Below are 10,000 nucleotides of genomic sequence, written 5' to 3'. Positions count from 1 at the left end.
GGGTGTAGGGTGTAAGGAGTAAGGGTGTAGGGTGTAAGGAGTAGGGTGTAGGGTGTAGGGAGTAAGGAGTAGGGAGTAAGGAATAGGGAGTAAGGAGTAGGGTGTAGGGTGTAGGGAGTAGGGTGTAGGGTGTAAGGAGTAGGGTGTAAGGAGTAGGGTGTAGGGTGTAGGGAGTAGGGTGTAGGGTGTAAGGGTGTAGGGTGTAGGGTGTAGGGAGTAGGGTGTAGGGTGTAGGGAGTAGGGTGTAGGGTGTAGGGTGTAGGGTGTAGGGAGTAGGGTGTAGGGTGTAGGGAGTAGGGTGTAGGGTGTAGGGAGTAGGGTGTAGGGTGTAAGGGTGTAGGGTGTAAGGAGTAGGGTGTAAGGAGTAGGGTGTAAGGAGTAAGGGTGTAGGGTGTAGGGTGTAGGGAGTAGGGTGTAGGGTGTAAGGAGTAGGGTGTAAGGAGTAGGGTGTAGGGTGTAGGGAGTAGGGTGTAGGGTGTAAGGAGTAGGGTGTAGGGAGTAGGGTGTAGGGTGTAGGGTGTAAGGAGTAGGGTGTAGGGTGTAAGGAGTAGGGTGTAAGGAGTAGGGTGTAGGGTGTAGGGAGTAGGGTGTAGGGTGTAAGGAGTAGGGTGTAGGGAGTAGGGTGTAAGGAGTAGGGTGTAGGGTGTAGGGAGTAGGGTGTAGGGTGTAAGGTGTAAAATGACTCTGTGTGATTTTTCAGCTTCTGGAGGTAGAAATGAATCTCGTTCTGTTTTCCACTGATTTACGATCGTAATAAACATTTTCATTTCCTCCAGAAAAGGCTGAGTTGGTTGTCAGGGAAATAACTGATACACTGATATTCACCATGGGGAGTGAGTGTGTGTGTGTGTGTGTGTGTGTGTGTGTGTAACTTGACCTATGATTCTCTCTCTATCTTTTGTGTGAAGACTCCTCCTCCTCCCGGCCCCACGCCAGTGAAGGTGGGAGTTCCCATGGTGTCGTCTCGGCCGTACAGGTGAGCGCGCGTGTGTGTGTGTGTGTGTGTGCGTGTGCTTGGGAGAGAGATTACAGCCGATATGTGAGACAGGAACACAGACAGGTGAACGAGGCGGCCTTCAGTCTTGCTATATTTCTGTTGTATTTCATTCCAGACCATTTTATCATTTCATTTTTATAATCCATTCATAAAAATTGATTTTGTGTGTGTGTGTGTGTGTGTGTGTGTGTGTGTGTGTGTGTGTGTGTACAGTGTGTCAGATAACACACAATTTTTATCTGGTGGACCACCAATGAGAGCTCCTCCACCACAGTACAGGTACAACACACACTCTCACACACATTTCTGAGAGCATCAGAATGTTGTTAGCAGTGTGTGTGTGTTTATGTGTGTGTATGTGTGTGTGTTTTCTTATCTCTCACAGTGCACCTGATAACACACGCCCTGCTTTTGACAGACCACCACTGGGGGCACGATACAGGTACACACATGCGCTCACACACACACACTCACGCTCTCATGCTCTCAGGTCCAGGATGCCTATTATCATCAGTGTTTGAGGCAGTGTGTGTGTGTGTGTGTGTGTGTGTGTGTGTGAGACAGTCTGCCCCCCTCCTCAGGTACACTGGGAGTTCCAGAGCGGGCGGGACAGCAGCCCTACAGGTAATAAACACACATCACTGTATTTAATCAGTTTATTACTGTGATTAGATTTTAACATCATTGAACTGAAGACACACCCGAGCAGGGAGATACGACTTATCTGTGTCTAGTCATACACTCTGTGTGTGTGTGCGTGCGTGCGTGTGTGTGGTAGCTACACAGGGGGCGGGGCTCAGGCGGTCAGTAACCCGTATGCTAGAGCGAGAAACCCGTACGAGGATCACGGTGCATCTGGAGAGCAGTACAACCAACCCCCTTCCCCCCGAGCTTATGCGGAGGTGGTCACACACACACACACACACTTTTATACTTCTATGTACACAACTCCTACTTATATACACACATATACACACACACTCCAGTATCGGTGAGCATTAAATGAAAGTGTTACATTATTAATGATACTTTATGTAAATTCTACTATTTATGCTAATATTTCAGATGGCTCCGCCCCCTGCTCCATCCTACAGTGCTCCTGAACGTGGCAGTGTGTTTCCTCGAGCTCAAATCGGCCGCCCGTACTGACACCTGCCCATCTCGCGCGCTCTCTCTCTCTCACACACCCCACCTCAGTGTGTCTCTGATGTTTTAGGATTGTAATTCTACTTGATGATTAAATACAGGAATGTTTTATGGTAAACTTTAGGTGCTACTGATTCACTTGTATTTAATGATGAAATAATCAGGATTAAAAAGAATTTAGAATTGAGATGTTCAGAATGTTTTCAGGATTAAATATTTACTGTCAATTTACTTTGTGCCAAAAAATTAAACAGCTCTTTAAATCAAAACAATTTCTTTATTCATTTCACACATTTACTTATTCATTACACAACATTTCCACATCACACCGAGTGTCTCTCCTCCTCCTCCTCCGCAGCGCATCAGTCTCTCATTTGCATACTCATAGATTCATGGAGTAGCGTAGTTTTGTTATATTAATGAGGGGGTGGAGCTGAAGGAGTCCAGATGTTCTCCAGACATTCCTCAGGAAATGTGATTATCCTACTTAATTATTCATGTCGGTTTAAACAAGTGTAGAGGAACTTAAACAGTTTCTTTCAAACACACACACACACACACACACACACACACACACACAGAGAGGAATCAAATGAAAATGTTTATTTTAGCGTCAGGTGTGTGTGTGTAAGTCACGTTGAGAAAGTGTCTCTACTGTGTGTGTGTGTGTGTGTACTTCTAGCCCATGTTCTGGCGGTTGCCGTATCCTCGACGGTGTGTGTCTTTCCAGTTGTCCCAATCTCTAGCCTTTTGCAAAGCCTCTTCATCATCCTCTTCCTCTTTCCTCTCCTTTTCTTCTTTCTCTCGCTCCTGTGCATCCACATCCACTACACACACACACACACACACGTTTAAAAAAATGATATTTGATAGCTCACTAGTTAAATAATGATTAGTGACTGAAAGGGGTGTGGTCTCAGTGAACACAGTGTGGCCTCAGCAAAGGGGGAAGTGTTCCTAGTGAAAGGGGTGTGGTCACAGTGAACAAGGTGTGGCTTCTATGTGAAGGGGATGTTGTCTCTAAAGAAGGTTTAGTGTAGAGCACCTGGTGTTCATTATGACATTTATTAAAAGTCTGTGTGTGTGTGTGTGTGTGTGTGTGTGTGTGTGTGTGTGTATATGTATATGCACCTGTGCTCTGAGGGATGCCCTGGTCAGGTAAACATCCTCTCCTTTTGTGTTGTTCATACCAGTCGTCTACTGTCATGGTGGCAAGACTGGGATATCCTGCACCAAACACCCTGATACACACACACACACACACACACACACACACACACACCATCAGCTGGTCATTTTACTCATTCACAGTGAGATCAGCACAGTGTGACCTCTCAGCAGCCATGTTATGACACACAACTCAGCACTGTGTCCACACACACACACACACACACACACGTACTTGGCCTGTGCTGCGTCTTTAGTGAGGATGAAGGGCTTCATCGGTGCCCGTCTCGGTTTCTGAGTTGGAGCCTGAAACAGAAACCGAACTTTAATGAGCTTCTGATGGACAGGTCCTAACTGAGAAGCCTCAGCATTATCAGAGCAAGCTACAGGACCTGATTGACAGCAGGCATCCTCCTGAGGATCTGGACTTCCTGGTCGATGGACTCGATTTCCTCCAGAGCGAGCGTGATCCACCTGCGCACCTGCAACAGGTAGAACTCTCTCGTCACCTCCTCATCCACCGAACCTCCATCCACCTGCACTCTGAGCTCAGCCAGCTTCTGCTCCACCTGCTTCTGCTGGTTATACCTAACACGCGCACACACACACAATATATATATATATACTCACATATTTCATTTTAACATGTCAAATACACACACCAACCTGAGCCTGACTCACCTCTCAATCTTGGCCTGTCTCTGTGTTGCCATGGTGATGAGGTCAGGCTGGGCGTGGTGAGCGGGTCTCGGTGTATCAGTCTCTGCCCCTGAGGAAGCCTCCGCGTCCTGGGCGTCTCGTGGCATGTGGAACGAGCTGATGTTGTAATCTTTACAGCATCTGAGGAAGCTCAGGAAGTGAACACGCGCAATCTGCACACGCTCCAAGCGCTGAGCCACGCCCACCTGCTTCATCACCAGCGCAGCCAGCAATGCAGGTAACAACAGAAACTTCAGATCCGCCGTGGAGATCTCGTCCAGCTCCTCGTTACGGCTAACACACACACACACGTACATTAAAACTTTACAATTCTTGTGAAAAGAAAAGGGGGCGGAGTTTATTCATGAACTAAAAGGTGGAAGATCCACATCATGCTTGTGATTGGTCAGTGGAGAATTCCATAACCACGACCCATAGGTTAGCCCCGCCCACCTCACACTGAAGCGTCTCAGACTGAGGTGCTAGTATTACTGGTTTAAAGTGTTATTAACTGGTTTAAAGTGTTATTAAACGGTTTAAAGTGTTATTAAACGGTTTAAAGGATTTTTAACATTGTTTGAACATTCTCTTGTTCGGTCCCACTGAAGTCCACACAGAGGAGCTGATCTGATTTACACACAAACACTGCACACTGAGCCGTGTGTACGGATACACACTGATGCATTTCACCCCGGAAGTGTTCAGTCCTGTTCCGCTGCAGTGTGTTTGATAAGAACTTTATCATTCCTGAGTATTTGTGGAGTATTTTTTACCTGAACAGGTTGAGCTGTGACACCATCTTCGTCGCTTCCTCCAGCTGTTTAATTCCGCGTTTGATTTTAATCTGTACAGAGTCGGAGTTTGTCGGCTCGTTGCTCTTGTCTAACTCTTCATATAATTTCCATCCTGAATCTAATAATTCTGACAGTTTGGGCGCCGGAGCTGCAGCATCTGCTGTTTGGACACTCTCCTCTGCAGACGCCATGTTTAGCTCTCACACCGTTTCTGGTCCAATTCGGCTTCCGTCTCTTCCGGTGTCGTGATGTAACGCGCGTTCGCGCACTTCCTGCACCCCGTCGGTTTCCGGTCTCTATCTGCCTGGATCCCGGTTAACAAAAGGTTTGATTTATTAACGTGTTCATTTGACACTTTATCCATTCGTGAATAGATTTTGTGTGTAAATATATTAGTGCAACATTTAGTGAAATGATATTTAAGTTTTCTTTATTAAATATAATCTCGACTTTACGTTAGCGAAGTGTTGGTTTTTATTCAGGCGAACACCACAGACACAAAAAGGGGTCGTGTAGGGGTGCAGGATCCAGCAGCGGAGCAGTTATCCGCTCTCTGACGAATGTACTTCCTGCTTTTAGCCAGTAGAGGGCAGGAGAGCGCAGTATTCAGGTGGAAACCGGTACTTTCACAAAACTTAAAAAAGATAAACTATTCAGTAGAAAAGATAGCATACACAAGCTGTGTGTGTGTGTGTGTGTGTGTGTGTGTGTGTGAGAGAGAGAGAGCTGATAGTGTTAATCTCTCCTCTTTGTGAACGACTCAACAGGAATCAGCAGCTTAAACACTGACTGTAGATTTCAGTAATCTTCCCAGACCTGTGTGTGTTTTCATTGTTATTTTATCCTGTGACACCAAGATAAGAATCAGGAAAATCCTGATGACACAAAGGAATCTGCAGAACAGGCTCTGTGTGTGTGTGTGTGTGTGTGTGTGTGTGTGTGTGTGTGTGTTAAAACTTTCAGTGGCTCGCATCCTAAAAGTGCCTTTGATGCTAATCATCCCGGTTATTTACCCCGTCTTTAGTTTGTGTGGTTCAGGTCAGTGATTGGTCAGTGCCCGTCATGTGATCAGTAATTAGATGAAGACACACCCACACACCACTGTGATGTTTTACTTAAAATAAATACATACACAGAAGTTTATTTTACATCAGTGAGATACAAACACGATAAACACCTGTGTGTGTGTGTGTGTGTGTGTGTGTGGGGTCAGGAACTCAGATTACCCACAATGCACTGCTGGAACCTGACAGTCTCTTTCTCAAATGGCGGCACAAACAGGAGTGAACAAAACCACTTCACGTCTCGTTTCAACATCCTGGTATTTAATCCTCTGCGTTCAGAGTGTGTGTTTGTGTGTAAAGTCCGCTGCGATACACACTCCTCTCCACCTGTGTGTGTGAGTAGGGGAAGTCGACAAGGGCACGTCGAAGGTCAAGCCGAGACGCAGGGGTTTCCTCGTCTTTCTGTTCTCGTGCTTTGTGTGAGTCCAGTGTGCGCACACACACACACACACACACTCATCAGCTTCCTGGGTCGTATTCACATACAGAGTGAGGGAGAGGTAGTGCTTGTACTTGGAGTCCTTCTCTTTCTTGGCTCTCGAGTGTGTGTGTGTGTCACTTGCAGACGTGTCTCTCGACGGTGTGTGTGCACTTCTTACAGGTGACGTAGCAGCACCAGTGATACCTGCAGTGGCATCGCTCCTCCACCTGCTCAGTGTAGGTGTTGTAGCCCCGCCCACAACACATCAAATTACAACTGCCACTCCCGCTTGCCGTCTTATTACACTGCCTTTGGAGAGACAACACACACACACACACACACACACACACACACACACACACACACACACACACATTAATGTTGGACTTTGTCTTGAAGGCATTTGATACATGGAGCCCTGTTATGGACAAAACTGTAGGGTGAAAGTATCTCAGGTTGGGCGGGGTTGGATATTAGAAGCCCCAGGTTGTGTGTGTGTGTGTGTGTGTGTGAGTGTGTGTACTCACCTGTCCGTGGTCCCATATGAGCCGTGCTTGATGTTGGAGGTGCAGTAATCGGGTGAGCTGATCAGGTAAACGAGCTCGCTCTCCAGGACCGGTCTCACCTCCATGTCCCGGGGAACCAGATGACGGCGTGTGCCCACCTGGCGTGACGTCACCTTGGTGGCCGACAGGTAACGAGCCTTGAGCTGAGCCGAGACCTGACCCACATCCAAGAGGGACTTCCAGCAGGTCTTCACCGAACACGAGCCGGAGACGCCGTGACACTTACACTTCGTCTCCACCGAGTCCAACAGAACCTGAGGGAGTGAGGGAAAGAGGGAGTGAAGGAGAGATGGAGCAAGGGAAAGAGCGAGTGCAGTTGTAATGAAGACAGAGACAAGCTTTTGCCTGAAGATAAACACCTGCTCGGTTCCATGTGGGAGGAGCTTGATGCAAACTTTGGTTGAAATGAAGAAACTAACCCAAAACCAAAAGTATAATAATCACTCCAGTAATAATTATCACCTGTCGGCCGACGGCGTTGTTGTGCAGGTGCATGAGCCGCACAGAAGGGGAGGCGGAGCGTCTGCTGTTTAAGGCGGCGTCAGAGAAAGCCGCGCCCATCTGCAGGCCGAAGCGTACGTTATCTCCACATCCTCCCCAGCGGAAATCCGGAGACGCCTGCTCAGCCGGAGCCGCCGCACACGAACAACTCGGCAACTCGCCCGACGAACAGGCGCGAGAGATAGTGTGACTGAGAACAGCCGCGGAGAGAGAGGAGACGAACGCAGCCTCACGTGTACCTGACACGCACAGAGAGAGAGAGAGATGAATATATGAATGTGGGCGTGTATTAAACTATATACACAGGATCCTCAGTGTGAGTGGTGTGAGTGTGTGTGAGAGATGGGGAGGGAGAGAGAGAGAGAGATAGAGAGTGAGACTCACCCTTGGCGAGGTCGGGGAGGAAGTGAGGTGCGCGCTCTACAGAGGAGCAGTTCCAGCGCATGTCCCCGAAGGCGTGTCTGCAGGCCGTCTTACTGAACTCGGCCGCTCGCACCACGCTGCGCATCAGCTCCAGGTTCCTCCTGCACAACTGCTGCTGGTCCGGAACCATCGCGTGGAGCAAGCGGCAATGCTGCGTCTCATTCCACCCTACTGAACTACCGTTCACCGTCAGACCCCTACACACACACACACACACACACACACACACACACACACACACACACACACACACACACACACACACACACACACACTTTAATATAGCACAAATTTACACTTCAGAGATCTCAGAGAATGTTCTAGTCAGGAGAGGAGGAGGAGGAGGAGCAGGAGGAGAGGAAGAGAGGAAGAGGAAGAGGAGGGAGCCTACGCAGGCAGCACGATGACTCTCACAGCCCCCTGTGTCTCAGATGCTGAATGAAACGTAAACGTCCGGGGGTAAAGGCGAATCCATCACACTGATAAACCTGCAGTCCGTCGTCTTCTTACTGCGCTGAACTAAATTAGCAACATGCTACGCGCTAATGTTAGCAGACAGGCGTTATGCAAGACAGTGTGATATGTGGAGTCACTCAGCGGCCTTTCTCAGTTAATGACCTCTGACCTTTCTGAAGCGACACACAGGGTGAATCTAAAGTCGACCCGAGCGGAGAGTAAGTGTGTAGTTTTTTTATAGTCACAGCAGATGGTGACCTTTGACCTCTGAGTGGTTCTACAGAGCACTAACACTGTGTGTGGCATTTACACATTTACACACACACCTGCAGTAAGAATCTTTCATTTACAAATCAATCGTGAACCTCAGTGTTATCCAGATCTCTTCAAACACAAGCCCCGCCTTCGGATTTTAAGGCCACGCCCCATTGTTGGAGTCTGATGCTGGTGTGCTGCTGAAAGCTCCAGTGCAGTAAAATGTCGCGGCTTTAACGCCGGCGTCTGGGAATATGAGAATAAAGTAATAAATAATAAACAATTACACCAGTTATTAGGGAGCGGCTTTAATTTCAGCTCCGGAACTTTAATGTTTTCTTGCTTGGTTTTAACGGTAAATAACCGAACGATGAAAAGATGAAAAATCAACATTCAGACATTGAACATTTTAACGGTGGAAAGTAAAGTCTGCGATTCGCTTGAAGAGGCCTGAAGTACAATAACCGAACAGACGGCGTTTCCATTCACACTGCTCCGGGTCTGAAAACGATTCGATTCCAACTGCAGCACGCCTGCTTTCTTTCTCATCACACACCTACATCCATGTTTAACAAATTAACAAATAAACAACAACAACAACAACAAGTCGGTTTCTCCCCTGAGAATGTTCTAGTGCACAGACCATGTTACCTTCAGCACGAGGAAGTCTAGGAAGTCTAGGAAGCCTGCGCTTCACTTGGAGATGCTCTGATGTGAAAATACTCACGATATTCACACGAGCCTCTCTGCGGGGGCGGGGGCTCATTTCCGACAATAACATCATAAAAAGGTGAAACATTCCCGTCCTCACCTGCACTAATCACTGACCCCCACCTGTTTTGCTGGGTTACAGGTGAAGGTTCAGCCGCGCGCTGTGTGGTTAATAAATGTAGAGGAAACTGAAATGTGGATCTTACAGCCAGTAGATCGCGGTGGTGACGCGCGCGCTGGTGCAGATCAGCAGTGACGTCAGCAGCAATCCCTTCATCTCTCCGCGCTTTATGGGTGATTATGAAAGTCCTGAGGAATCCACCGAGGAGCTTCTGCACAGAACCTGGAGAGCGCAGAGGTTTACAGAGATGAGCGCGCGGGGGGTCGCATTTATACCCCGCCCTCAACCCTGGGGGGTGCGAGACCACGCCCCCTAACCCTAACCTTAAAGTCACGTGAGTGCTGCTGAGTTTATAATAATAATAATAATAATAATAATAATAATACAGGTCGATGAGTTCTTCTACTTATTATTATTATTATTATTATTATTATTATTGTTATTATTATTATTATTATTATTATTATTATTATTATTATGTAATTATTATGATGGAGCACTCAAGTAAAAAGTTGTAAATGATTGTAAGTGTGTTGCTGTGTATCGTTTCTCTCTTTCATCAAAGTGCCTGACCGACGTTTTAACAGATTCAATAAAACAACATTTTACAAGCTCGCGGTTTTAATCCGTTACAACTATTGCCTGTGTGCGTGTGTGTGTGTGCGTGTGTGTGTGTGTG

General features: G+C 47.4%; 3 protein-coding genes across 5 annotated transcripts in view; 1 reads left to right on the top strand and 2 right to left on the bottom strand.

Moving 5' to 3' along the window:
- Positions 1-2,415, top strand: part of zgc:158432 (uncharacterized) — a 9,167-nt gene extending 6,752 nt beyond the window's left edge. The window contains exons 5-10 of the mRNA XM_053679420.1: positions 909-976; positions 1,211-1,276; positions 1,383-1,439; positions 1,562-1,621; positions 1,776-1,899; positions 2,063-2,415. Of these exons, the coding sequence (XP_053535395.1) occupies positions 909-976; positions 1,211-1,276; positions 1,383-1,439; positions 1,562-1,621; positions 1,776-1,899; positions 2,063-2,146 (459 nt within the window). The 3' untranslated portion in view covers positions 2,147-2,415. The remainder of the gene's footprint in view (positions 1-908; positions 977-1,210; positions 1,277-1,382; positions 1,440-1,561; positions 1,622-1,775; positions 1,900-2,062) is intronic.
- Positions 2,416-2,689: 274 nt separating this feature from the next.
- Positions 2,690-5,043, bottom strand: LOC128632697 (immunoglobulin-binding protein 1). Its single transcript, XM_053679419.1, has 6 exons — positions 4,783-5,043; positions 3,992-4,303; positions 3,703-3,898; positions 3,546-3,616; positions 3,275-3,384; positions 2,690-2,970 (listed from the first exon to the last, which is right to left on the bottom strand). The coding sequence occupies exons 1-6, from the start codon at positions 4,992-4,994 to the stop codon at positions 2,822-2,824; spliced, it is 1,050 nt and encodes a 349-aa protein (XP_053535394.1). The 5' UTR covers positions 4,995-5,043; the 3' UTR covers positions 2,690-2,821.
- Positions 5,044-5,910: 867 nt separating this feature from the next.
- Positions 5,911-9,613, bottom strand: wnt11f2 (wnt 11, family member 2). 3 transcript variants are annotated; one of them, XM_017459534.3, is made up of 5 exons: positions 9,407-9,613; positions 7,740-7,975; positions 7,317-7,594; positions 6,816-7,108; positions 5,911-6,597 (listed from the first exon to the last, which is right to left on the bottom strand). In XM_017459534.3, exons 1-5 carry the CDS (start codon positions 9,475-9,477, stop codon positions 6,423-6,425), a joined length of 1,053 nt encoding a protein of 350 aa, XP_017315023.1. In that variant the 5' UTR covers positions 9,478-9,613; the 3' UTR covers positions 5,911-6,422. The 3 variants fall into 3 exon arrangements, with proteins under 3 accessions (XP_017315023.1, XP_047007964.1, XP_017315024.1); XM_047152008.2 differs by lacking the exon at positions 9,407-9,613 and adding an exon at positions 9,217-9,344; XM_017459535.3 differs by lacking the exon at positions 9,407-9,613 and adding an exon at positions 9,141-9,168.
- Positions 9,614-10,000: the final 387 nt, after the last annotated feature.

This window comes from Ictalurus punctatus, unplaced genomic scaffold (genome assembly GCF_001660625.3).
Source record: "Ictalurus punctatus breed USDA103 unplaced genomic scaffold, Coco_2.0 tig00163742, whole genome shotgun sequence".
NCBI lineage: Eukaryota > Metazoa > Chordata > Actinopteri > Siluriformes > Ictaluridae > Ictalurus > Ictalurus punctatus.
Note: the sequence above shows the minus strand (reverse complement) of the source record. Positions and strands in the feature narration are given on the sequence as shown.